The sequence below is a fragment of the Hippocampus bargibanti genome, linkage group LG20 (genome assembly GCF_051943395.1).
Source record: "Hippocampus bargibanti isolate YZ-2025 linkage group LG20, ASM5194339v1, whole genome shotgun sequence".
Classification (NCBI taxonomy): Eukaryota; Metazoa; Chordata; class Actinopteri; order Syngnathiformes; family Syngnathidae; genus Hippocampus; species Hippocampus bargibanti.
In genome coordinates this window covers 11,884,292-11,911,688 of record NC_142753.1, presented here as the reverse complement: position 1 = coordinate 11,911,688, position 27,397 = coordinate 11,884,292, and the positions used below count along the sequence as shown (strand labels likewise).

Here is a 27,397-nt window from a genome sequence, read left to right as displayed (position 1 = left end):
AATGCATGACCACTGTTATGATTTCAAAAGGATATATTACAAGAAACATTACTGTACACAAAACGTTATGAGTGTTCAAAGCTAAGCTAACAATGCTAATGCAAGGGAGTCATTTCTATATATTTTTTTATTTTTATTTTTTTGGTTATAAACCGCTCCACTAAAGCACTTGCAATATAAACAAAAATGTATATGTCAAAGTATATATGCTTTATCTATCTAAATAGTACTCTTACACCCAGGTTTTTTTTATAGACACCATAATCCAAAAAAATATATAAAGATTAATCCATACACACTGACTGTTATACCTGTAAAAAAAATATATATATATATATATATATATATATATATATATATATATATATATATATATATATATATATATATATATATATATATATATATATATATATATATATATATATATAATACACACAAATGATATTCTCTGTGTACAAATGTGTTTACTGACCCATGTGTTGGTTCTGGTGCTGTTGTTGCTGTTTGTACTTTTTTTTGAGGATTTTTTTTTTTTTTTTATCTGTGTAACGTCACAACTGTGGGGATTTTAACAAAATTAAACAAGTTGGGTTCCTTTTCTGGCAGCTGATTGTTAAATTTGGTGTCAAGTGTTTTTTATACGTACACAAAAGATGTTGGATCCAGGAAATAGATCATACCTTGTTTTCTCCCACCAGGAAACAAAGCAGAACACAGTTTATCTGCCATTTTGCCAATGTCACAGTCATCGATTGTCAACATACTGTAGTTAAGTCCAGGAATAAGATTAAACTACACTTATTTGTAATTATTATTCAGTTTTATCATCATATGCCGTAAATAGACCATTCCTTCATATGTGGTTATTCAATATCACAGTCTCTAGGAAATAGACAAAGCCACAAGTCTATGGTTGTCAATTTCGGATATAGATGCATTGGATGTATTGTTTTTTTCACATAAATAATTTGGATTTCTTAGGTTAATCGAACAATAATTTTGCTGGAATATGTCCGAAACATAATTCATTAATTTAACGACATAAAATAAATAAGAGATTTAATAACTTCGAACTGTTCCTCATTAGACACTTCAGTCGACACCTGGCTGAGTCTGACGACGTCACAGGAAATAGGAAGTATGTTTCCTCAGTGGTGTGTGTGTGCGTCAATCTGCCCTCTCCAGGTCTGTTATTTTAATTTTTATTAGCTTTTAACACCATACGAATCCGTTTCGAGTCGCAAAACAAGTCGAGAACTAATCTCGAAAGGTTCTTGGACGCTAAAAATGTCTTTTAAGTGACAAATGTATTTTCTTCACACCCCCATTAGAGTGCAAGACAAGTTTGCGACGCGGTGCCTGCAACTGGTAAGCGTGCACATTTCTTGTTTGTCATTAGTAAGTGCTTGATAATGATTGTAACTTTTATTTAAATAACAAAAGACCTAATTTGAACCTGTGCCGTCATTTTAATTGAAGAAGCACCTATTTGTATTTTTTGCCTGATGACGTCGTCCAACAAATGTTATTTCTGAATGATGCTATTTCTATTCTTTGCTTCCCTCTCGTGTTTAAATTGTGAACTGCAGCAAATATCCAATTTTCTCAAAAATACAGTACGGTATGTATAAAATAAAATATAAAAATCAGACGGATATATTTATATACAATTACACGTTATATATTCCTTCACATTAATGATTATAGTCTTAAAATGGAACAGTACTGTACATATTTGAATTTTGTTTATAATATCGATAGAACCTTTTTTTTATCCTTAAAATAGGTCATTTCTGTACTATAATCATAAAAGTACATTTTAATAGTTTTTTTCTGGTTTGAGTTTAATAAATAAATAACAAGTGTTGAGCGGTTTAATATTTTTATTTTTTTTCCAACAAAATCCATGAGTGACTTGTATTAAAAATATCTAAGCGCACTGAGGAAAGAGTGTTTTATTTTGAAAGGCAGGCAATGTCTCTGGGAAACAAGAAGTGGATCTTTTCACTCTGTATGGGTGAGTAACAAAGTAACTTTAACCAATATTCACTTCTGCTTCACTCCTTATAATGCTTAGACATGCGTGAGTGTTTTAAATTGTGATCAATAAAGCTGATTTGGCCCCGAAAATAAGAACAATAAAAGTTAAGTTAGTTAAGCCGAGGTGAGGGTGTGGCCCAAATAAGCAATGTCAAGATGGCGGTTGGCGGTTTTAATGAAGGCGAGTTGCGGACACTTGTAGAGGAGTGACTTAAGTGGGAGGTTCAAAGGTCAAGGGTTGGGTCACGAGGTCAGTGCAAGGGTGCGTCGAGGTTGGTGGGCGTGTCCTGGTGTTGAGCCTCTGCGTCGTCGGGAACGTTCATCTGCTCGTTGGCATCCATTTCCGATGAGCTCATCTTGTTCTGAACCGGGAGAAATTTGATATTGATTGACATGTCGTTAGCGCTGTCGGTTTTATTTATATACATAAATATATATATATATATTTTTTTTTTTATTGTACCTTCCATGTTCCCACCTTCTCCTCAAATGACTTGAATGTCGGAGTTTTCCTTGGAGAAAAAAGAAAAAAAATAGGCCATCAGGGATTGCAATTTAAATTTTTGCTTTGAAAACTATTGCAGAAAATAACATGCAAAACTGATTTTCTAATATATATTTTGAGGAAAATAGGATATCACTATGTTGGCAATATGAATCATACAATTTCTCCCAGGGTAAAAAAAAAAGTTTCTTGTATAATAATAATATTTAATTTATAAGCGCCTTTCTGTGGATGTTTTTCTGTGGGTGAGCAGCCGCAGCCACATGCGCCACCGTTCACTCAACCCAGAAGTCACTCAAATAGATAGAAAGCTAGGTAACTAGCCAATAGATAGCTAATAGCTAGCTAGCTAGATAGGTAGCCAGCCAGCTAGATAGCCATATAGCTAATAGATAGCTAGATAGATAGCCATATAGCTAATCGATAGCTAGCTAGATAGCCATATAGCTAATAGATAGCTAGCTAGATAGCTGGCCAGCCTTTCAAAATTCTCAAGGACACTTAATTGTATATATAATTAATGTTTTTGGGTAAAACGGAATGGAAAGATGTTTTTTTAAAGTAGCGTGCAGGACAACATCACATGACGGCGTCCTTCTTACCTCATAACAGGCATACTAGCCGAGTGCCGCAAAGAGCGCATGCTAGTCGGCAGCGTTAAAAAGAAGAGTGGGGGGGGGGGGGGGCGAAGGGGCATTAGTGCTCATATCACAACGCCAGTCGGCACACTTTTACTCCACGGCTACATCCTATTAACAGCTATTGTCAATGAGCGTGTTGAGTATTTTTACAGGGTGGTGTCATTCCAAGCAGCCCCTCCCCCACCCCCGACCGCCACACGTGTCATCACAAAACCACCCACAGCAGCCCCGCGCCCCCCCCCCCCCCACAGCCGCCGCCCCCCGAGCCGGCAAGCAGTTTGCATGTGGTTGTATTTCAGAGTCATCATCAGCTTTGAGGCGCCTGCTAATCTTGTTTGCGCGTCGCTAATCCACGGAAGAAGGATGACAGCCGAGAAGTTGGATTAGCTCGTTTGGGGGGGGGGGGCTGTTGGCGATTGGGATGGGGGGGGGGTGATAGTAGCCAAGATTCGGCCTTGGCAGGTTCTTACTGTTTGGATTAAGCCCAAATCAATTAGTGAGAGTCTTGTCGCAGGTTGGTTGAAACATAAATAAATACATCGATAGATCAAATAAATAAATACATGAATTAATGAAAAAAATGAGGAAATAAATACATAAACAGACAAGCATGAGATAAAAAAACTAGTTAAAACAAATACATAAATAATTAGAACAAATAAATAAGGAAGGAAGGAAGATATTGTGCACGTGTAATGATTGCATAAGACACCCCCATTCATCTAACCCTGTTGCTAACCAAAACAGCAGCACCAAACGGACCCAGAGAATCATCTGAATCAACTCGGTCACACGTCAACCTGCTGTTTTTGTTGTTCCTATCTGCCTTCATATTTCTAGTTATTACTATGATTTTATTTTTTAACAACAGGAGTGAGCGAGCGAGCGACGTTTGTCCGTTAGCGCGTTAGCTCACCTGACGTCTTCCAGCTTGCGGCTGAGGACGGAGCTCATGTTGGAAAAAGCCGTCGTGGCCTTCAGGCTGGCGTGCGACAACGTCTCCGATGTCCTTTTGTACCTGCGGAGAGCAAAAGCCGCTCAAGCGCCGTTTTCAAGCGTCAAAGACGACCGAGGGGGTTGCGGGACGTACGCCGCAGACGTGGTGACCTCCTGCCAGGTTTTGTTGAAGTTGTGCTTGAGCTCATTGAATGGCGTCACCCCCAACTTCCTCTTGATGTCTGCCAACTGTCGCTCCTTCACCGCCAGAACCTGAGACAGCGTTTGGACCTCATCCTCCACCTGCGCCCACGCACGTTCAATTCTTGGATCTGAATCTTGGAAAACCGTCGACGGCGGCGATGAAACAAGGGCTAACCCTGAACAACTCGGCTTGCAGTTCCTGTCGTTCCTCCTCCGTCATGGCGGGTGTCGGCGACGGAGGTCCTACGCTCATGGCCGCCGCGTCTTCTCCAACCTCGGCTAGCGGCTGCCGCGATCCTACAAGGGGGTGTCAACCAAAACACGTACGATGTTCACCAATGATCATCTGACGGTGAGTTCAAGCGATGGAGTCAATACGAGTTGTCCTCGTTTACCTCCGCCGGGGAGCGCCGGCGAGGACGGCGGCGTGTCGCTAAAAGCGGGCGACAGGTAGAGGTAGCTAGCATTGATGCCTTGCTCAAAATCAAAGGGCGAGCGGTACTCCTCCATGGCGTTATCTGCGCGCCCGCCGAAGCGATTCGCTAGCAAAAAACGCTGGTCGGTGTGGACGCCGGCGGCGTTAGCGTTAGCGCGTGACCCTTCTTCTTCCCGCGAATCCCGTTGGAGGCGTCACGTGAGCCAAGTGAAGAGTGTAATCTGCCCTGTCCCAGATTACAACCCGCCTGGCGCTAATCCGGCCATCTTTTATTCACGTCAGTTGGAGTTGGGGGCGGGGGGGCTTCTGTGCTTATAATAATTAAAAAAAGCAAACCTTTATTTGTCTCGCAGACAAGACATTTCATTCAATTTTTTTCTGTGCAGTCAAATGTTATTATGTATATTTGCTGTCTATTAGCTAGCTATCTGGCTTGCTACCTAGCTGGCTATCTATTTGCTGTCTATTAGCTATCTATCTGGCTAGCTAGCTAGCTATTAAATATCTCACTAGCTATCTATTAACTATCTAGCTAGCTTTGGATCTATTTGAGTTATTCCGGGTTGAGTGAACAGTGGCTGCCGCTGCTCAACCACAGAAAAAAACTGACTGTAAAGTGACCTTGAGAGTTTTGAAAGGTCCTTAAAATCAAATGTATTATTATTATTATTATTATCATCTTCCAAAACTGGTCAGATGTACTTTTTGTCACACTTTTCAACTCCCAAAACAATTCAGGAATGGCAGCGAATGAGTTTATGATGTCAAGTAACGTCAAAAAGCCGAGCATGTTTGATTTCAGAACAATTTCAGCTCCCCAAAACAAGGCTACAGTTTAGTTTGAGTCCTTTTATTTGTATTTTTGCTCCAATATTTCTCTGTGAACGCGGACATTGTCGGTTTTACGTCAACTCGGACCAAACGGGAACAAGCGTCCGTTTGAGCGCCCTGATGGGTCGCGGCATCAAACCAATTAGCCTAATATTTGCCGCACAGTGCGTCACATGATGGGCCTGGAAAGCAAAATCACGGGACGAGGGGTGAGGTCGACCGAGGGGTCAATATGACGTATTTTGGAAGTGATGTTTGACCCCAGAAGGCCATTTCTTCAAATATAATGCAAAAAGATCTCTTGGGGTTATTCAAGTGTTACACTTTAAATTTGATGTGTTCTTAAAGCGCAGTTACACCACACAAAACTAGTTCCCATCACGGGTTGCTAACAAAATACACTAATATGTGTTAAAATACACATATTGAGTACTAAATCGCACACACTACATCATGTTAAGTGTACCAAATTATAAATATTAAGGTACACAAACACTCAAAATGCAGTATACTAAAACACAAGATACTGCAAATACCAGGTACTCTATGTACACCCTACTTAAAACACTAGAATAAAAGTGTTCTAAAACAGTGGTCCCAAACATTTTTTGCGCCACGGACCGGTTTAATGTCAGACAATATTTTTCACGGACCAGCGGATAAATATTAATTATATATTTTTTTACTCATTTTGCTAGCTTACGGTGGGCTAATTTTAGCGGTATGTATCACGTGACCTAGACAAGCGTCAAGAGTAAGTCAGACGGATGTGATCTGGTAATTTTTCAAAATAAAGCATTAGTTCGGACTCAGATAATAAATAAAACGGATATTATGTAAATGATTTATTCTTTCTGCGCGGCCCGGTACCAAATGACCCACGGACCGGTACCGGTGACCTCTGTTCTAAAATACAAAACATCCAACACGCAGTTTACTGAGAAAGACGCCAGATGGTAAACGCCGAGTGCCAAAATACAAAACAATCAACTCAGCAGTTCACGTAGCGTTCTGAAAGCAAAAATAATAATTGTTTGAAAACCCTCAACACGGTGGTCTAAATAACAAAAACGAAGCGTCTGAAAATAGTCTACATACGGCGAGTCAAACAGAAAAAGCACTATCGTGCTGTGTACTTGGAGATAAAATGTACATGACACGCTTGTGCTGACTTCACTTCCTGCTTTTACTTACTGACATGCGCACTCGAGCCCGTTTGGCCACGTAAAGATTAAACGCTTATCACAAATTGGTTCACTAACCCGGATATGCTGCGTTTAAAACAATCATTTGGTGGTTTTTTTTAATTATTTTATTTGTTTATTTAATTAATTTGAACTGGTTCGTAACGCCAAATGAGTTCCACGGACAAGTTCACTTCCGTTTTATTGCACAAATACGCAAGTGAATGTTTTCTTTAGTCCGCAATGAGGCATTCGGGTTGTGGCGAAAACAGATCGTTTGCGTGCCTGGAGTTTCCGTTTCCGCCTTTTTCTTCTTTGTTTGTTTTTAAAAAAAAAAAGCGACAGCAAGCCAAAGCTTCGTGCAAGACATTCAGAAGCAAGGATTTACCTTTCTCGTTGTCATCCATGAACGGGTCGAAACGTGGATTCGGTACAATGCAGGAAAGTTGCAGTTCGGTCCAGTCGCGACACCCTTTTGAAGCGTTCAAATCGAAGCTCTTTTTCTTCTTGTTGTTCTTCTCTTCTTCTCCTCCTTCTCTTCCTGCTCTCTGCCTCTGGTCGCTGAGTGGCTGCCATTCACGGCGTGGGAGGCGGAGCCTGCGTCTGACGTCACCGCGTACAAGTGTAAACAGAGTTGAGCACGTGGGTGTCAAAGTGACGCTGTCAATATTGCGCATGCGCACTAAACGACTCATTCAGGTGACGTGTTTCTGTCAAACGTGCAGGAATTATTTTTAACGATTCATTTATTTAGTTTTTTTATTTGGTTAATAAAATAACATCGCTGGTGAAATATTCCGCTCACAAAAAAGTGTTCTAAAAAAATCATTCTCATACATTTTTGCACCCCATGATATTTAACGTCAACAATAAGTCATCATTAAACATAATTTCAAATATTTCGGAATAAACCAAAACACCATATTTGATTATGTTGACTGACACATTGCATTAAAATAAGGAGTGTTGCTGAAATATCTATATTTTTTTAATTATAATTTGATCACACTTTCATAACAATACAATAGCGCTTTAACAACAGCTAAAGCTGTAACAAAGCACTTAACATGGACAGCTATCATACACAGGAAATAAAGCAGTCACAAAGATAGTAGATTAAGTCGGAAATACAGTACAACAAAATGTTAAGGAAAGAATTAAGCAGTATGCACATATTTTTTTAAAGAGAAAAATATACAAAAAAAACTACTTTTAAATGTCAAAATTCAATATGAAATAGATTTACCGAAATAAAGTATGTTATTGATTGGAATAAGAGCCCTCTTTCCCTTTCGTCTTTTCCTTTCCAGGGTCGCCACAGTGAATCAATTGTCTCTTATAAGATTATATTAAATATACATTCTGAATCTTTTATACTTTTGTATAAACAATCAAATAAACAATCAAATATACAGTAAATCCATTTTAATTAAACCATAAACCTGATTTTGTATCGTGTATTTCCACGTTTTTAATTCAGGAGCAATAAAAATTCATCAAAACAAATTTAAAAACGTAAATTGTGTAATATTGAATGCAGTAGCTCATTTAGTTTCTCTTTCATTTCCAACCCTTTCCAAGAAGGTGTACGTTGGATTACTTTTTGCAATGTTTACGGTTGTGTGTCCTGTTCTATTGCTGTTATTTTGTGTTCGATGTCCTCGAAAGCGCTTTGTTGGAGTTGCAGTTAATTGGGAAATAGTTTGATCCATCAAGGGATGTTGGATTTTTTATTGAATGTATGTATCGGTTTAAGCAACAGTTTTCATCGGTCGGAAGAGCGTAAAGTCACGTGATCTTGTGATCCCCCCCCCCCTCCAACGGGGCTGTTGAAAAAGTGCCTTTCTGTGCTTGCGGCGCTGCTTGGGAGCGTTAAAGAGATAACGAAATAAAAAAACACCAAAACAAACGCGAGCGCGAGAGACGGAAAGATATGAGAAGCATGCGGAAAATGGGTGCAGCCTTGCACACACAAAAGCCCCCATTGGCGCTCCACAGCACCCCCATCTCGCCCTCTTCCAGGCGGCCCCCACCCGTTTGTCCTCCCCCTTCTCCACCACCACCACCAGTCGAGGTGCATTGTGGGGAGGAAAGTCGTTGCCATTCGACCTCTGCGGGGCCTGCGCGGACTCAGCCAGAACCCTGAAAATGGCATTATGCGCTTGAAAGGGGCACTTATTTCCGCATAAGCTACAAACTCGCACCGGGGGGGGGCCCCGCGACCGAAAAACGACGAGCGACGACGGCGGCTGGGAGACAACTAGGAGACGTGAGGGAAAAGGGAACGTTTTGCCGTGGCGGGGGGGATCCTGGTGAGACATTTGTCATAAGCGCAAGAAAATGTCCGGCGAGAGGAACCGCAGGTCGCTGGCGTTCCGAGGCGGTGGACTAGCCGGGCTAACGGGGTCCGGAGGCGGCGGTGGCGGCGGCGCGGGGAACGGGAACAGCTGGGAGGCCCCGGCCTGCCAGGATCGACATTTTAACGGCAACCGACCGGACCAAGACGACGACGGGGACCTGGGAGCGACGGGACCAACGCGGAAGCGACGGGAGGGCGCCGGCTCGGTGAGCGACAGCGCGGAGCTCGACGCCGAGGAGGAAGAGGACGCCGAGGGGGCGGCCGGGGCGGCCGGGAGCCGCGGCGGAGACGCCGAGTCGGCGGCGAACGGCTACAAGGAAGCGGGCGGCGAAGACTTGGCGGAGTCGGGGAGCGCCGAGGCGGGACCCAGGAAATGCGGCGTGGAAATGAGACCGCAGACGCTCCTCCAGAAGCACTCGCTTTTCCACGCTTCGTGGCTCCGCGAGTTCCCGTGGCTCCGCTTCTGCCAGCAGACGGGGCTCATGTCGTGCTCGTGGTGCCGCCAAGCAGCCGCCCGCAGCGGCGACGAGCTCGCCAAGGGCAGCCGCAGCTACAAGCGGGCCCTGCTCCTCCGACATCACCTGTCCTCCGAGCACGGCAGGAATGACCCCAGCAAACAGGTACCCGCTTCGGTCGCAACCCGCGGCCCCGCGCCGCTGTCAAAACCAACCCGGGACGCTTTCAAAACACCCTAAAAGCACTTTAATTGCGATATTGTCACATATATGAGTGATACTTTCTCACATTCTTTCACATTTTTCGTGTAAAAGAGCTTGTCGAATCCCCCCCCTTGCGTTCGCTTTGCGGATAATTAGCCTCGGAGCTAGCTTTTAGCTTGCTGCTAGCTGCTTGTGTACGCCGGGACTGGACGTCAGGAGTCCGGGTTGGAACATTTTCTGAATATCGTGAAATTTAACTGGCTGTCGAGTTCAACTATACGTTTTGGTGATGCCTCTGTGCTTTTTTTTCTCGCCTAAGTCGGAGCAAAAACAAAAAGTAGTTGTTCAAGGCTAGGGTTAGGCTACATGTGGTCCGCGGTCCCATTTAGGCCCTTTGATCAACAGTTGATCTGGCCAAGAGAACAAGCTTGAAGTCTTTTCTGCCGCATTCCCTTAAAAATCGCTGTCGGAAACGTGTTTTTTTATATCCATCTTCATAAATGGTGGTTGAATTTGTTTGTCGTTCATCTCATTAGCTTTGTTTATTGATTGTGCGTATTTTATTAAATAGTCTGCAAGTGAATATATTATTTAGAAATGTTTTGTAAAAATAAATGCATTTGTTGTTTACCATTTAACTTACAAATGAATACGAAAACCTTTATTTGTCGCACAAATGAGAAATTTGCAGCAACATTCAGTGGGGGTTGGAAAAGAAAAAACAAAGTAAAATAAAATACATACAAGAAGAAATCTATAATATGAATTACTTTAAAATACCAAATAAACGTTTTTTTACATATGTAATATTTTTATGTGATTGGGGGAATTGTTAATCATGCAGTAATTTCAATATACTTTGTTTCGCACTAACGATTTGTATTTATGCTACTAAAATGTTAGTTAAACATGCATGGTAGATATGTTTAAACTATTTTATTAGGCTATTTAGCATCTTCCTGATAAATGTTTGGAATTGAGAAACAACCTAGCTCACCCATCTCTTCAAAAAAATGACCCTTGAATGTTTGTACCCCCTGTATGAAATTTCAGCAGTTTGATTCATTTGGTACTGTATATAAGCTGCTTTCTTTACTCTTTTTTTTTTTTTTGGTTGCATCAGCATCTGTCTTGATTACTATCTCGCCAGAGGTCAAAATGACATGGGGAGCCGCGCACCAACAACCCCCCGCCCCACCCGGTGGGCCCTCTCAAGGCTCGTGCTCCCTGGTGACCTCTGGTGCTTTTACACAACCTTCCCCCCTCCTCCCCTTGGGGAGATAAATTAGAGGCGTTGTGCCAGAATGACCCTCCCCCTCGTACCCCCACCTCGTACATCCATCCAAAATCTATACCGGACCCAAGCAAAAAATAAATAAATAAAAATGTGCGGGTGGGACGAGGGTGAAATACAAGTTTTGAATACAGAGTTGAGTCTCGTGGTTGCCTGTTATAATACGTATTTTTGGGTTAGTTTGATGCATTTTTGGTACAATAATGTCACAAAATGCTAATATTTTTTGGTGACACACACATTGGCTTTTAGTTGCATTTTGGACAAAATTGTGAGAAACAAAAACGTTGGGCTTTGTGATTATCAAGGTTTTGGATTGTCAAACGTGTTATTTGCATATTTTGGAAGTTGGTTCAATAATTCCGGGACTACTATAGACCCGGAATTATATAGATATTATTATTATTATTCGTCGTCATCGTAGTAGTATCTAGCTAGCTATCTATTAGCTATCTAGATATCTATCTAGCTAGCTATCTATTAGCTAGGTGGCTAGCTAGCTTCCTATCTATTTGAGTTACTTCTGGGTTGAGTGAATGCTGGCGCGTGTGGCTGCCGCTGCTCACGCCCAGCAAAAAATAACCTGTGACTGTAAAGTGACCTTGAGAATTTTGAAAGGCACTTATAAATGACATGTATGATTATTTTTATTAAGATGAGACCTAATTTGAATAGACCACAGACAACGCAACCCAAAAACATTAAAATTCCATCTACCATCTCCGCCCCCATGACACGTTATGTTGTTGTTGACTTTTGTGTCTTTTCGGGGTGTATATTGTTGTTCAGCCATGTTGAAATCACCCCGAAATATTTACCTGTAAAGACTGTGTGGTGCGTTTTTTTTTATATTATTATTTATGACACCAACATTTACACAGTGTTCTCAAACGCCATAAAACCAGGGAGTGTTTGGTCGACGTGACGGGCCATCCCAGTCGGGTGTCAAAGAGCGTTTTTTTGCGGTGCCGAGCGACCGACTTGGAGGCCCGTTTGACTCGCAAGAGGATTGGACGACCGCATTTAGTTTCCTTCCCCTTCCTTCGCCACACGCAATCACTAATCAGAATGACTTAAAGTGATCCACTAACGTGTACACACGTCTAATTGGGAAGGAGAGCGCTGCTGCTAGTGGATTAAAAGGGGGCTAAGAGGGGGCCGGGGGGGTCTTTGCCACAGATTCTCCCCCGGCAACGAGAACCCCAGCACATACGCTGTATCCTCCTATCCTTGTAAAGCGCTCGTGTAAACGCTTTTTTTTTGTTGCAAGAAGCCTGTCGGAAGTGGGAAAAGCGTTGGGATGGGACGCTAACTTGATTAGCCGCCAGGATGTAGGGCAGCTGAGAGGGCTGTCTGTTACAGGGGCTGTCTATGCAATTGCCCCTCTTGTGTGTGGATTTTATTCAGAGTTGATCAAAATATGTCCAGAAAGGTAAAAATGTGATGAAAGAGATATTTTTAGAGGTATCCTGCACCAAAAAGTTGCACTGTGTTAAAAAAAGCAACAACAAAACGCTTCCTATATTGCCATTTAGCAACCCGGTTACTGAAGAGCCATTAAAAGACAACCGACACCATTTTTTTGTTTCCTAACTGACATCACAAAAACGTTTGATAGCATCTAAAATAGCCAAAACACGCAGGATGATATTTTTAATCAAATGCAAAACCGCAATAAAAATGACAAAGTGTCCCAAAATTACTTCAAAAGGACCTCGGAGATGGTGAATTTCGGTCCCGCCCCCTTGTTCGTGACATCACGCAAGGACGTCTTGCCTTGCTCGAGAATCAAAACAATGGCTTCAGATTCGGAGAAGGTTCTTTGTTGTTACTCGTCCAGTTATGAATATGATTCAAATAGTTCCGAAGAGGAAAGCATAAATGTTTGCAATCGATTAAAGAAGCCCTTCCGTATCAATCCGAACTGTCAGGACTCCAATGTAGCGTCCCAGAAAATGCTCAAGATGGCGCCCATGCTCCGTTGGAAATGGGCTGATTTGTCTGCTGGGAATTTGTGTCAACTACTATCAAATAGTAGTCTTGGTGCAACACACAACGATTCACCATGGCGTTATTTATGTGTTTTCCTTCTGATTTCGCCAACGACACGGATCAACACAAAGTTTTCAGACCAAACGAAGTACCCAAAATGCATTGTGTGACGCTTTCTCGGTCAGGGGCGTTCCTGACGTGATGTCACGTCAGGCATCGTCATCAACTCGAAAACAAGACTTTCTGAATATCCACCGCAAGTCTTAAAAGGAAAAATTTAGCGACATGCGCTGGAATCTTTGTAATATCCATTCAGTGGAAGTCATTTGAAGTGTTTTTACAAATTATGGACACAACTTGTCCGGAGACGTCGGTTGTCCTTTAACAACAACTGAAGCTGGAACAAAGCGTGAACATGAAAAAAAGGGAAATGCTGCCACTTGTGGTAGGGCAAAAAAAAAAAAAAAAAAAAAAAAACAAGACCAGAACTTTATTAGCACCCGACCAAGAAAAAACAAAACCCAAACTAATTTGGGAATGGCGCTGTACGTCATATTTTCAATTTCCCAAATATGAATAGCACTGAATGAGTTAAAGCAGGAGTGACTGGTGGGGGGTTTGATTTTTCCACCTAGTTGGGAAACCTCACTTTACCACCCCCCCACCCCAAAAAAAAAGCAAAGTTTAGTCTGGCCGTCAGAGGTGGAACAATGTAGCCCTCCTTTGCGGTGTGGTAGCCCCGCCCCTCTGATTGAGTCAAAGATCGGCCAATGTGACGCGATCCCCGAAACCGTGGGGTCATTTCACCTCTTTATTGTACCTTTGACAAAGACAAGCCACACCCCCTTTTTCCCCGTTTGCAGTCCGAGACAAGATACAACGTTGGACGGGATCTTTATTTGGGGGGGGGGGGGGGGGGGGGGGCACAGATCATCAAAACGGGGCGGACTGCCGCCAGAGGGAGAATTCTTGTTGAATTAGCGCCCCCTTAACTCCCCCTCGTCTATGTCTCTGGCGCGCCATTGTTGAGCCACACCTCCCACACCTTGGGCCAAATGCACACAGCTGTATTGTTCTGCTATCTGGGGGCGGCTTAGTTGATGAGACCAGACGGCTTTTTTTTGGGGGGGGGGGGGGGGGCACAGGGGGTGTTGCCGTGAGGCTGGATGAAGTCCAGGGTGGGCTTCTTGAAGGGGGCTCTTTGATATCTGCGTGCGACCACAACACCGCCGGATTACATTTCAGGGCGTGTCTTGTTTGCCGCACATCCGATGGACATTGGAGTGGGTGGGGCTTACTTGCTTTTATTAATAATAATAATAATACATTTCATTTCTAAGCGCCTTTCAACATTCAAGGTTACTTTACAGTCACAGGAAAAAGTTTTTCTGTGGGTGAGCAGTGGCTGCCACATGCACCAGAGGTCACTCAGCCCCGAACTAACTCAAATAGATATAAAGCTAGCTAGCCAGCTAATGGATAATGAATAAATAGCTAATAGATAGCTAGACAGCTTACAGCGAGCCAGAGAGACAGCTAATAGCTAGCCATCTAGCTGATGGATAGCTAATAAATAGCTACCAGATAGCCGCCAGCTAGACAACTTACACCCAGTTAGCTAGGCAGCTAACAGCTAGCCAGATAGCTAATAAATAGCTAATAGATAGCTAGACAACCTACAGCCAGCCAGCTAACAGCTAGCTAGCCAGCTAATGGATAGCTAATAAATAGCAAATAGATAGCCAGATAGCCGACAGCCGGCCAGCTAGAGAGCTAACAGCTATCTAGCCAGCTAATGGATAGCTAATAAATAGCTAATAGATAGCCAGCTAATAAATAGCTAATAGCCAGATACCAGCCAGGAGACGCTTTTGCTTTTGATTGACATTTGTTGGTGTTCCAGCCTATCGCGATTACTTTACGAACCTTCGTCACTGTGCGTTCAGTGTGTTCCCTTAATGGGCGTGGCCTAGGGAATAATGTTCGAAGCTAATCTCATATTTGTGTGTGTGTGTGTGTCAGGAAATGTGAGTAGTGGGCTAAAGCAGCTCTTTGGGTGTTTTCGTTTTATATTTTAGCCATGTTGATGATGGGATGGCAAAAAAAAAAAACAACAACTCTGATTGCGTTGCCATGTTGAATTTGAGTCCGATGCGTCCGAGTGGTCTCGGCGCACCCCCTGGCTCCGTCCCGTGCGCTCTGAAGAAGAAGTGATTTCACAAAAGGCCCCACAGTGAGTGGGCAATCAGCCTCGGGGAGAACGCGGGCCATTGTGAAAGGCCGCGGAAAATGGGGTGACCCGTCAACTTTGGCTTCTTCCTTCTTCCTTCTTCCTTCTTTCCTTCTTTCCAAGTGGCCTCTTGCGCTGCTCCGCATTTTCTCTCGTGTGGCCTTTGTAACTTTTCCGCCATTATCAGCCTCCTTTTCAGCCCTTGTGGCTGGCGTGGCGTTCGGCTTGCTGAAGCGTGCCCGCGTTGGCTCTCTCCACATCCCTTGCATCCTATTGCCTGCTCTCTCTCTCTCTCTCTCTCTCTCTCTCTCTCTCTCTCTCTCTCTCTCTCTCTCTCTCTCCCCTCCCTCCAGCTGGATGATGAATGCCCCCCCCCCTCCTCTCCTCCCCCTTCTATGGCATCCTGCGTGCCCGGCCAGGCTGCTGTGCAGCGAGTGGGGGCCTCTGAGAAATGGATTTCATCGGCTGAAACCCCAGCTGTGCAAGGGGGAGGAGGTTGCAGCTCACTTTCTGCGTGTTTACGAGGGCGGTGGCAGAAACGCCAGAGCCATGTGAATTATTCTGGATTAGGACATCTGCTGTGCAATTTGTTTGCCTCCGCTCCGCATGAAAAAAATAGTCATGAGGACGTCTTCCATGCGTTGCGCAACGCGTCCGAGTTGCTCGGTACCGGGTTGGCTTTTTGGCTCGTGAAAAGGGCTGGTGGGGGAGTAAATTGGGGGGGGGGGAGGAGGTTTACGCTATTATAGGGGTTGTCCGCCAGCTCCCTTCGCCATCGCGCATCCTTGGACAGCCCTCCTCCAGGTCTTCTCTTTGTTTCACTCTACAAAGAGGCCACCATTAGATGGGGAGGCCGCATCTACAGTGCAGCCCAGAGGGGGTGAGCGGGGGGGGGGGGGGGGTGTCTCACACAACATACAGTGAGACCTCGGTTTGCGAAGCCCTTGGCTTACGAACTTTTCGGTTTACGAACGTTACATGTATGAAACTTTTACCTTGGCATACGAACTATTTTTCGGGAGACACACGGAGCTGCCGCAATGAGTGTGATGTGTCGTTCGCGAACGAGCTCGTTCTCCTAACAAGAAAATGGTGGCCACTGTTTTTGTCCTCTATTCCCCACCCCCAGTCTTCGGTTAAAGCCACGTGATTGGTCAAGAACGCAGCAGTGGTAGGGGGGCGTTAAACATTAAAGAGACAGAGAGAGTGAGAGGAAACACACACATGAAAGGGAGGTGACAGAGTTTTAAACCAAAAACCAAAAGTGAAAAAAAACATAAAAAAAGGTTAGAAAACAGTGAAATTTAGACTCGTTTCAACTTTGAAAATTCAAAAGCAGAATGTAGACTGGAAGGTTAAAATATCCCATCAATCAGGCTCCACAAATAACCCGCACAAGTCATCTGTACACTTGATGCAAAAAGCTATCAACCCAGCTAAACAGATCACAATTGATGAGGAACTAGCTAAAATTATCGCAGAGATAAAATGACTTTATTGTACTGTACAGTTTATTTCTTTAATCATAATACTATCACGCATTTATTATACATAAAATAAGGTATATTTTGTGTAGTTTTAAGGCTTAGAAAATTAGAAAGTAGGAAAGTATGTTTGATGTGGACCCGGGAACGCATTATTCTCATTTTAATGGTTTCCTATGGGAAATTAATTTTTGGGAAACACACTTTTCGCCTCACACACTCTGTCTGGGAACCAATTAAGTTTGTAAGCCAAGGTCCCAAGGTAATAATAATACATTCCATTTTTAAGCGCCTTTCAAAACTCTCAAGGTCACTTAACAGTCACTGTTAGATGTTTTTCTGCGAGTGAGCAGCGGCAGGCACACGCGCCAGCGTTCACTGAACCCGGAAGTAACACGAACAGACGATATGTTGGTTTTTTGTCGGGGGGGGTCTGTCCAACGTATCACCGTTTTTCACAGAGCTGCGTACAGTTTTCCAAAAATGTGTTTGGTGAGGTGATTTTTGGGGCAAGCTCTCCATGGCCATTTTGATTCAACAAAGTTTGCTCTCGATTTTGCTCGGAAGCAACAAGCCGACAATGTCTTGCGGTGCTCCCGTGACGGCCCATCCCTCCATTGTACCTCATTTGTATCCCCGCTCCCCTTTTGGAAGCCTGATGGACCGGTTTGTTGTCCACAGCCCCCTTCCAACCTGCCAGCAGGCGTGTCAGGAACCCCTCGGGGCGTTTGTCGACACCACGCTGTTTAGTAAAGATGAGGTTCCTGCCAGGAAAATGTCCTATTTTGGATAAGCACACAAAGTGTCCTTTTATTTTGTACACCTTGTACTTCAAATGTCCTTTGGCAAACTTGCAGAGACGAGACGTTGCTCCCCTTCTACAAGCGAGTCTGCGTATTATCTTCCCTCCAGCACCAGCAGCACCCCTGTTGTCCGTCTGCACGGCTTTTTAAGGGACAGCCAAAAGAAAAATGGGAGTCATCAGTTTCCACAATGTGTTATTTATTTGTCTATCTATCTATCTATTTATGTATCTATCAATCTATTCATTTTGCTAGCGAGCTAGATAGATAGATAATAGCTGACTAGCTCAATAAATAATACCTAGCTACGTAGCTAGACAGATAATAGCTAGCAAGCTATATGATGGATCGATCGATTTTCTTTTCTCTTTACTTTATTCTTACAATGTTTTTCCTCTCCACTTCTTTTTATTTATCTAGCTATCTATCTGGCTATTTGGCTGGCTAACTATTTGCTATCTATTAGCTATTAGCTGGCTATTATCTGTCTGGCTAGCTATGTAGCTAGATGCTATTAGCTATTTATAACTGTATTTTATTTATAGTATTCTATTTGTGATTTTATTTATTATAGCACCCATGCTTGTCTGTGACTGTAAAGTGACCTGGAGAGTTTTGAAAGACTCGTATAAATAAAATGTTTTGTTATTATAATAACTAACTAGATAGATATACGGTATAGATAATGGCTAGCTAGATATATAGATAATAGCTAGCTAGATAAAGATACATAGTGAGCTAGATCAAGATACATAGCTAGATAAATAGCGAGCTAGCTAGCTGTATTTTTGGGATCAGATCTGCATCTGCAAAAATAATGGTGCAGGCTGGGGTCCTAAAATTTTTTGGGGGGACTTTTTGCCATTTTTTTCACTTGTACTCCTGAAAATGTATGGGGTGTTTTGAGCCCACTTCTAAATATTGCGGCGTACCAATTTTTGACATGACGCAGTTCAAGCCTCGTCTTTGACCGCCCGTTTGTTTGTTGTCTCTCTGGACCAAGGAATCGGGCAGACCCTCGGACAACGCCAGCCCGTCCACCAACTCCTCCGAGGACGACTACCGCAACAAAGCCAACGAGAACTCGTACTGCTACCAACTGCTGCAAGAGCTGGACAAGCAACGCAAGAGCGGCATCCTGTGCGACGTCAACATCGTGGTGTCGGGCCAGGTCTTCCGCGCCCACAAGAACATCCTGGTGGCGGGCAGCCGCTATTTCAAGACCCTCTACTGTCTCGCGCAAAGCGAAGCTCAGGAGCGGGCCACCGTCACGCACTTGGACGTGGCCGCCGTGCAGGGTTTTTCCGTCATCCTGGACTTCCTCTACTCGGGCAACTTGTTGCTCACCAGCCAGAACGCCATCGAGGTCATGTCGGTGGCCAGCTACCTGCAGATGACCGAGGTGGTCCAGTCGTGCCGGACCTTCATCAAAGACGCGCTCAACATCAGCATCAAGCAGGAAGCGCCCGACTCGGTGGTGGTGGACTACAACAAGCGGCAGACGCTGACCAAGGAGAGAGCGCGGGGTCACGCCCATCGGAAGCCCGGCAACTTTTGGGCCACCAGCATCCTCTCCAAGCTCTCCATCCAAGCCAGCGGCAAGGAGGACGGCGAGGACGGCCGCGGCGGGAGGGTCAAGGAAGAGTCCAGCGACGTGGAGGTGACCTCGCTGGGGGCCGGTCCCCCCGGCGCTCCTCCGGGCAGCTGGAGCCACCGCAACGACAACTCCTCCGACTCGGCCGACAACAACAACAACAACAACAACGCCGAATCCCGCTCGCAGGTTTTCGTCTGGAACGAACCCGGCGCGGCGGCCGCCATTAAACGCGAGGCTCCCGACGCCGCTGCCGGCAGCGGGCGGCGGAAAAAGCAGGCCGCCACGCGGAGGTTCGTCTACAATTTCCCGCCGGAACCCGAGGAGGGCTTCGACGAGGGCATGTTCGTCCAGCCGTCCGCCTCCTACCCCCGAGAGGACTTCTCGGCGCTCTCGGAAAACGCCGGTAAGACGCATTGTTTCACTCATTCACCGCCAGACGTGTGCAAAAATGTGTCCACTCCAGCGCCAGGGTTATTGTCATTGTCACTTGAATTCCAAGAGCTCCACAATATGGAGTTTTAGGACTACATAAACATTCAATGCTCTTGCCATGAATGCGAAACAGAGTGTAGACTGTAAGGTTAAAATATCCCATCAATCAGGCTCCACAAATAACCCGCACAAGCCATCTGTGCACTTGATGCAAACAGCTATCAACCCAGCTAAACAGATCACAATTGATGAAGAACTAGGTAAAATGATGGCAGAGACAAGGGATCATTCCTCAAGATGGTGAAAGAAGAAGGAAGGCTACGTTCAGCGACCATCACAAAGGTCAATAAACCAACTTTATTATACTGTACAGTTTATTTCTTTAATTACAATACCGTAGCACATATATTATACATAAAATAAGGTCTATTTTGTGTAGTTTTAAGGCTTGTTTCGTCGAAAATTATGTTTTATGGGGACCTGGGAACGGATTATTCTCATTTTAATGGTTTCCTATGGGAAATTATTTTTTGGGATACACACTTTAAGCCTTACACACTCTGTCTGGGAACCAATTAAGTTCGTAAGCCAAGGTATCACTGTATTTATTATTTTGATGTATTTATTATTTTTATTTATGTATGTATTTATTGGGTGTTTTGCACGTGTGAATGTGTGCATGTATAAAAACGGGCTTTTTTTTCCTGTTACTGTGCGTCAAACATTCGTAAGCCCAGTGTGGTCGTGGTCGCCCCCCCCCCCCCCCCCCCCAATCGAGGCTGCGCGTGCGCGTTCCATCAAGCAGGCTCAACCTGGCTCGCCATTCCCTCCCGATGATCCCCCCCCCTCCCCAACCAACCCGCTAATCGCTCCCAAGCCGAGGGGGGGGGGGGGTTATGGGAGGAGGATTTCCCCACGTTAACGGCTGCTTTGTGGGCACCTTTGGCCACACACTCTCACCCCTTCCTTCCTTCCTTCCACAATAAAATAAATAAATGGGCATGAAACTTCCATTTTGAAAATCCTTTTTGTGTCCCAAACATACACGTTGATTTCATCCCGGAATAACCTTTTAATCCCCGCCCCCCGTCCCGTCGCCCTCTCTCATAGGGCCTAATCTCTCTCCTCCGGCCATTAAAGCGCCGCTCCTCCACCGTGACGGAAGTACGGGGCGTTCGTTTTTTGTTTTTTATTTTCCTTTCCTCCCCCCAACATTTGCTTCCCTCCCTAATGCAGGATAATGAAGAAAGCGTGGGGGGGGGGGGTTAGAGGGGAGGCGGGGTCCCCCCCCCCCCCACGTAAATGTGCTGCAATGCTCTTAGCTCCTCTAATGCGCTCCACAAGTGATGCCTTATGGGAGAGAAAAGGGGGGTGCGGGGCGGCGGCGGCGCGCTTAATGGCCTGCACCCAAGGGTGCGCATGGACATGTTGGCCGCCGCGCGGGAAGCAAATGTGCACGCTTTTGATGATCCTGATCAGCAAAACGGATCGTCTTCTCCTCGCAGTTCGGGCGGCTACGGCTAATTAGGCGCCACACAGTGGGGCGTTTTGTTTTGGGCGCGTCACATGGCTTCCGCGCCGTGGCCGCAAACGCACAAACGCACAAATGCAATTGATTTGGTGGGAATTTCGATGATGCTAATCTACCTCGTCTGCACTCTCAGAATGGAGTCGTTGGGAGGCAACGTCCAGAGGAAATTTCTTGTGATTAAAAAGAACAAAATGGAGGCGTTTCTTCGAAGGAAGACGAAACCATTGAGATTTTAACATTTTGAGCTGCTCAATCAGCGAGAGAGGGAGGAAGCTAGCTAGCGAGAGTGAGAGAAAGCTAGCTAGCGGGAGTGAGAGAAAGCTAGCTAGCGAGAGAGAGAGAAAGCTAGCTAGCGAGAGTGAGAGAAAGCTAGCTAGCGAGAGTGAGAGGGAGGAAGCTAGCTAGCGAGAGAAAGCTAGCTAGCGAGAGTGAGAGAAAGCTCGCTAGCTGTGCGTGTGTGCGTTTTTCTTGTAAGCAAAGCCTGACCTTTTTTTTCTGTCTTGTTTTTGTCTCTCCTCAAATCCCCGAACCCCGCCCCCTTTTCCCCAGAACTGGCCAATCAGATCCAGTACAGCATCATCCAGCCAGGGGAGTCTTGGGAAAATGGTAAGCGGCAATGATGTGCACACGCCCTCGCATGCCTTTTTTTCCCCTCCCGAAATCTGACCGCTGGATTATTTGAATGGAGGCCGCATCAAAGTCTAAAATCTAAAAAAATGACAAAACAAATGCTCTCAATAAGGATCAGAACGGTGTCAAAAGGCATCAATCAATACATCTATCAGGTTACGAGTGCCAGTTGGTGCAATAAATAATACAATTAAATTAAGAAAGAAATTCGTAACAGTAAAAACTGGCAGCAAATGTATTTTTTTTTGAGGTAGTAATTTTTCCTGCTAAATTCCAAAATGCATATAAATATTTGCACTTCACGATGACATCACTCTTAAATGTTCTGTGCTTACAACAGACTTCTTAGGTCGTTACCACATAGGCCTACTCATGCTAATGAGGTGATACTAGGGCGAATGGGGCAATCAGAGCCATTCATCGAACATAACTAGGTTGTAAAACAGCAAAAACCCTTCATATTATTTGCGTTTTAGTTTTTTTTTTACTTTGTTACTTCCAGGCTGGCGCGTGTGGCTGCCGCTGCTCACCCACAGAAAAAATATCCTGTAACTGTAAAGTGTCCAAGAAATTTTTGAAAGGAACTTATAAATGAAATGTATTATTATTATTATTATTATTATTATAATACGATACGGCAACCGGGTGGAGGTTGGGCTGGAAGCGTGTCATCACCATGGCAACAGTGTGGTTATATGCAAAATCGGGTGTCAAATGAAGGAAAAGGTGCACCTCTGAAAGGAACACAAATATAAAAAGTGCGCGTACCCAAACACACATGCGCACTCCCACGTGCACACGCAGGTAACAAGGGATTCATCCCCGAACCTTGAACCCCCCCGACGCCCTTAGCAACCTGCCTTGACGACAACACTGTTGTGAGTTCAAACAAAAGGCCGTGACTCTTCACTTCCCCTCCCCCCAACGTGCTCCATTTTTGAAGCGCTTTCAAAATCAATAGGCTACTAATTTACGCTCAAAACCATCTGTCGGCGCGAGCTCGTTAGCGTCCGAGGGTGGCGGGCTAGCACCACGGAAGCACAAAGCAGCTGCCGTCCTTCTCATTTGTTCCAAGCAGTTTCTAGATAATGGTGACGATTCCTTGAAATATTACTTACTTGAAACCCGCTAGCTTCGTAGCGAGAAGCTACAACCTAGCTAGCAACAACCTGGTCAGCAGGCGGCGCCAAAAATGGTCACATTTAAATTCAATAACCGTTGGCCGCTCTGCTGAAATTTATCTGAGCGTCGGTGAACGTTCTTTGTCTTCGAAACACCGAACCAAATTGCTGTAGCTAAGCTAATTAGCAGTGCCACGAGAGGCTCAAACAAGGTCCACTTAGAAACTGCTTTCAGGGGTCCTAAAACATCACTAACAATAGAATCTAGAATGAAAACAATGGCTTCAGATTGGGAGAAGATTCTTTCTTGTTACTCATCCAGTTATGAATAGGATTCAAATAGTTCTGAAGAGGAAAGCATACATGTTTGCAAACGATTAAAGAAGTCCTTCTGTCTCATTTTGAGGCGTCTGGATTCCAATGTAGCACAAGATGGCGCCCGAGCTCCGTTGGAAATGAGCTGATATATCTATTTTTTGTTTCTTTTTAACGACTAGGTGAGTCGTCGCTACTAGCCGTCAACAAGCTAAAATGTCCGCACTGCAACTACATCGCCAAGCACCGGCGCACCCTCAAGAGGCACCTGGTGATCCACTCGGGCGTTCGCTCCTTCAGCTGTGACATCTGCGGCAAGCTCTTCACCCGCCGGGAACACGTCAAGAGACATTCCTTGGTCAGTACATTCAAAATCCACCGCAACTAGTTCGTCATCTAGCTAGCTTGCTTTCTATCTATTTGGGTTACTTCCGGGTTGAGTGAATGCTGGCGCGTGTGGCTGCCGCTGCTCACCCACAGAAAAATGTATCCTATGACTGTAAAGTGACCTTGAGAGTTTTGAAAGGCGCCTAGAAATGAAATGGATGATGATGATTATAATAATAATAATTCTTATTATTATTAGTAGTATAATTGCTATTATTATTATAATAATTATTATTTTTATTAGCTATCTATTATTAGCTATCTATCAAGCTAGCTTGCTTTCTATCTATTTGAGTTACTTCTGGGTTGAGTGAATGCTGCCACGTGTGGCTGCCGCTGCTCACCCACAGAAAAACTTATCCTGTGACTGTAAAGTGACCTTGAGAGTTTTGAAAGGCGCTTAAAAATGAAATGGGTTATTATTATTATTATTATTAGTAGTAGTAGTAGTAGTAGTAGTAGTAGTATTCGCTATCTATCATCTAGCTAGCTTGCTTTCTATCTATTTGGGTTACTTCCGGGTTGAGTGAATGCTGGCGCATGTGGCTGCCGCTGCTCGCCCACAGAAAAACGTATCCTGTGACTGTAAAGTGACCTTGAGAGTTTTGAAAGGCGTCCGTCCGTCCCCGCCTCGGCAGGTGCACAAGAAGGACAAGAAGTACAAGTGCATGGTGTGCAAGAAGATCTTCATGCTAGCCGCCAGCGTGGGCATCCGACACGGCTCGCGGCGCTACGGCGTGTGCGTGGACTGCGCCGACTCGCACCAGGCTGGCCAGGAGGGCCTGGAGGGCCTGGAAGGCCTGGAGGCCATGGAGGCCATGGAGTTCCCCCGGGACGACGACTTTGAAGGCGACGACGGCGACGACCTGCTGGAGGCCGACAACGATTCGGCGGACCGCGACCGGGTCACCTGGGGTCGCGGGGCCGCCTCTGGCCCCGCCCCCGCCGCCACCCCTCCGCAGGACAAGGAGTTCTAGCCTCAAGGTTTTTTCTTGATATCTTCTGTTTTTAATAATATATGTAAGCTGGAAAACAATCAACTCCAAAAGTGCTATCGAAACCTTGAGGTTGCTTAAATATGCGAGTTTGACAACAACAACAAAAAAAAGCTTTGGTTGCGTGGCAAGACCGCCATGTATAGATTTAATTATCGGTGAAAAGGTTTCTTTAGCCGTCATCTGTACTTCTTTGAAGGTGTCGGACGTTTCGCTTCCTATCCAAGATGCTTTTTCAGCGAACTCAAGTCTTACCGGTAGTATCGGCCCTATTTATATATAGCCCTACGGTCCAGACGCTGCTATGAAAGGTCCCTGCTCTCAGGTCGGGGGGGCAATCAGGCCAGTCGTTAGTCAGGACAATAGGAACAATCAGTGGAGCCGCAGGGAGTAGTCCTCTGCTCCCCCCAACCTGAGAACAGGGACCTATCATAGCAGTGTCCGGCACCGCCGTGTCTGGACAATAGGGCTATATATATATATATATATATATATAGGGGCGATACTACCGGTAAGACCTTAGTTCGCTGACGAAGCTTTTTGGATAAGAAGCGAAACGTCCGACACCTTGAAAGAAGTCCAGATGACGGCTGAAGAAACCTTTTCATCGATGGACCACTCCTGTACGACTGAGAGCTTACACAGATTTAATTATGATGATGATTATTATTCATCCTCAACAGAGAAAGATTATATGAATTAATCAGTTTTGGGGGAGGGCTAGCTAGACCAATCATTGGAGGTATAAAAAATATTTAATTTAAAAGATTTTATGGTCTTATCACAGATGATCTAATTTTTATTATTATTATTATTGTTGTTTCTTTTTTTTAACTTGCTGTGTAGATGGCGTTTAGTCACGCTAAAATATTCGATATTATTCCGTTTTTCTTTCCTTTTTTTTTCTTTCCCTGCGCAAATCTTGGAACCAAAAAATCTGTTTGGTGACTTTCATACTCGACAGCCATATTTATGATATATTAATTTAAAATTAAAGAAAATAAATACATAAAAACCAGGGCTGTGATGACATCGTGCCAAACAGACCGCACACCGAGATGGAGCAGGAAAAACTACTGAATATGCGTTCAAGAAAAGACACCTTTCTTATTTGTTCTTTTTGTTTGTGTTTCTTTTAAGAGTTTTAAGAAAAAAAGAATATTTAAAAGTATAAGAAAAATACGCGATTGGGGGGAGGGGGCGGGACTGTTCTAGCTAGCTTTATAGCAGTGGTCTCAAACTCCGATCCTCGAGGGCTGCAGTCCTACATGTTTTCCAAGTCTCCCTGTTGCAACGCACCTGAGGCTGTGTTGCAACAAGTGTGTTGCAACAGGGAGACTTGGAAAACATGTAGGAGTGCCGCCCTCCGGGACCGGAGTTTGAGACCACTGCTTTATACCAATCGCCGCGTCACGCTAACACTTTAAAAACAAAACAAAACAAAAAAAAGCATTTGACCTTCACTTAAAAGCTTGAATTGTTCAGTGTTTTTGTTTCTATTTTTAATTTAATTTAATTTCAGATTTATTTTTTTTTGTTGCCAAATGACGACATTTGGTGCTGTCATGCTTTTGTCGCAGAATACTGGACCTATAAAACAAGCAAAGCTTTTTAATTCCTATGATGTCTGTCGTCACAAAAAAACAAAAGCTTTGTTTGTTCAACTACTCTCTACAACACTATAGCCTCTTTCACGCAGAGATCCCCGCCAAAACCCACAAAAAAAAAAACAATATAACACCCGACATTTACCCGCTTTTGCTTTTCACACGAAACCCAGCGAAAACCTTTAAAGGACAACCGACGCTTTCGGACAAGTTGTGTCCATGATTTGTAAAATCACTTCAAATGACTTCTACTGAGCGTATTTTTACAAAGATTCCAACGCATATCGCTATATTTTTACGTTTTAAGAAGTCTTGTTTTCGAGTTGGTGACGATGCCTGACGTGATGTCACATCAGGAACGCCCCTGTCCGAGAAAGCAACACACAATGCATTGTGGGTACTTTGTTTGGTCTGAAAACCTCGTGTTGATGATGAAATTAGAAGGAAAAAAAAACATAAATAATGCCATGGTGAATCGTTGTGTGTTGCACCAAGACTACTATTCGATAGTAGTTGACACAAACTCCCAGCAGACAAATCAGCCCATTTCCAACGGAGCTTGGGCGCCATCTTCTGCATGTTCTGGGTGCTACATTGCTGTCATTGACGGCTCGAATTGATCTGGAAGGACTTCTTTAATCGATTGCAAACATTTATGCTTTCCTCTTCAGAACTATTGGATTGGATTGAATTTGCCTTTATTAGTCTCGCAGTGGAGAAATTTGAATCCTATTCATAAGTGGATGAGTAACAAGAAAGCATCTTCTGCGAATCTGAAGCCATTGTTTTGATTCTCGAGCAAGGCAAGACGTCCTGGCGTGACGTCACGAAAAAGGGGGCGGGACCTTCTGAAACTCGCCATCATTTTTTTATTGGTGTTTTTCATTTGACTACAAATATCATACTGCGTGTTTTGGCTATTTTAGATGCTATAAAACGTTTTTCTGATGTCAGTTAGGAAACCAAAAAAAATGGTGTCGGTTGTCCTTTAATGTTTGTTGTCGTAAGAAGCTTCAGGTGACGCAAAAAATCATCTGACGGACGTTTATTTCGTGTTAAAATTCATGTTGGAATGTGAATCATGGCTTTAATTTGGGCGTTTTTCTTTTTTTATATTTTTCTAAGTCACATCATCCAAACGTTTGCTTCCAACAACACTAGCCGCTTTCGCGCAGGAAACG

At 44.2% G+C, this 27,397-nt stretch overlaps 2 protein-coding genes across 5 annotated transcripts; one reads left to right on the top strand and one right to left on the bottom strand.

The window, feature by feature from the left end:
- Window positions 1-1,868: 1,868 nt before the first annotated feature.
- Window positions 1,869-7,349, bottom strand: tpd52 (tumor protein D52). 4 transcript variants are annotated; one of them, XM_089023177.1, is made up of 7 exons: window positions 7,169-7,349; window positions 4,505-4,626; window positions 4,280-4,428; window positions 4,106-4,207; window positions 3,151-3,192; window positions 2,522-2,555; window positions 1,869-2,405 (listed from the first exon to the last, which is right to left on the bottom strand). In XM_089023177.1, the coding sequence occupies exons 1-7, from the start codon at window positions 7,185-7,187 to the stop codon at window positions 2,295-2,297; spliced, it is 579 nt and encodes a 192-aa protein (XP_088879303.1). In that variant the 5' UTR covers window positions 7,188-7,349; the 3' UTR covers window positions 1,869-2,294. The 4 variants fall into 4 exon arrangements, with proteins under 4 accessions (XP_088879303.1, XP_088879302.1, XP_088879306.1 ...); XM_089023176.1 differs by having other exon boundaries at window positions 2,507-2,555; window positions 7,169-7,348; XM_089023180.1 differs by lacking the exon at window positions 7,169-7,349 and adding an exon at window positions 4,681-5,064 and having other exon boundaries at window positions 2,507-2,555; window positions 4,505-4,615.
- A 1,320-nt stretch (window positions 7,350-8,669) lies between these two features.
- zbtb10 (zinc finger and BTB domain containing 10) lies at window positions 8,670-25,095 on the top strand. The gene is made up of 5 exons (XM_089023175.1): window positions 8,670-9,759; window positions 18,605-19,601; window positions 21,711-21,767; window positions 23,410-23,585; window positions 24,253-25,095. The coding sequence occupies exons 1-5, from the start codon at window positions 9,121-9,123 to the stop codon at window positions 24,589-24,591; spliced, it is 2,208 nt and encodes a 735-aa protein (XP_088879301.1). The 5' UTR covers window positions 8,670-9,120; the 3' UTR covers window positions 24,592-25,095.
- Window positions 25,096-27,397: the final 2,302 nt, after the last annotated feature.

Excerpts from the sequence above, each read along its gene's own strand:
- tpd52 (XM_089023180.1), bottom strand. The coding sequence starts at position 4,839 with ATGGAGGAGTACCGCTCGCCCTTTGATTTTGAGCAAGGCATCAATGCT. Across the intron at positions 4,616-4,680 it reads CTCCATCGCTTGAACTCACC|CCGCTAGCCGAGGTTGGAGA; the intron begins GTCAGATGATCA and ends GGATCGCGGCAG. Across the intron at positions 2,556-3,150 it reads GCTAGTATGCCTGTTATGAG|GAAAACTCCGACATTCAAGT; the intron begins GTAAGAAGGACG and ends TTTTTCTCCAAG.
- zbtb10 (XM_089023175.1), top strand. The coding sequence starts at position 9,121 with ATGTCCGGCGAGAGGAACCGCAGGTCGCTGGCGTTCCGAGGCGGTGGA. Across the intron at positions 19,602-21,710 it reads GGCGCTCTCGGAAAACGCCG|AACTGGCCAATCAGATCCAG; the intron begins GTAAGACGCATT and ends CCTTTTCCCCAG. Across the intron at positions 21,768-23,409 it reads AGGGGAGTCTTGGGAAAATG|GTGAGTCGTCGCTACTAGCC; the intron begins GTAAGCGGCAAT and ends TTTAACGACTAG.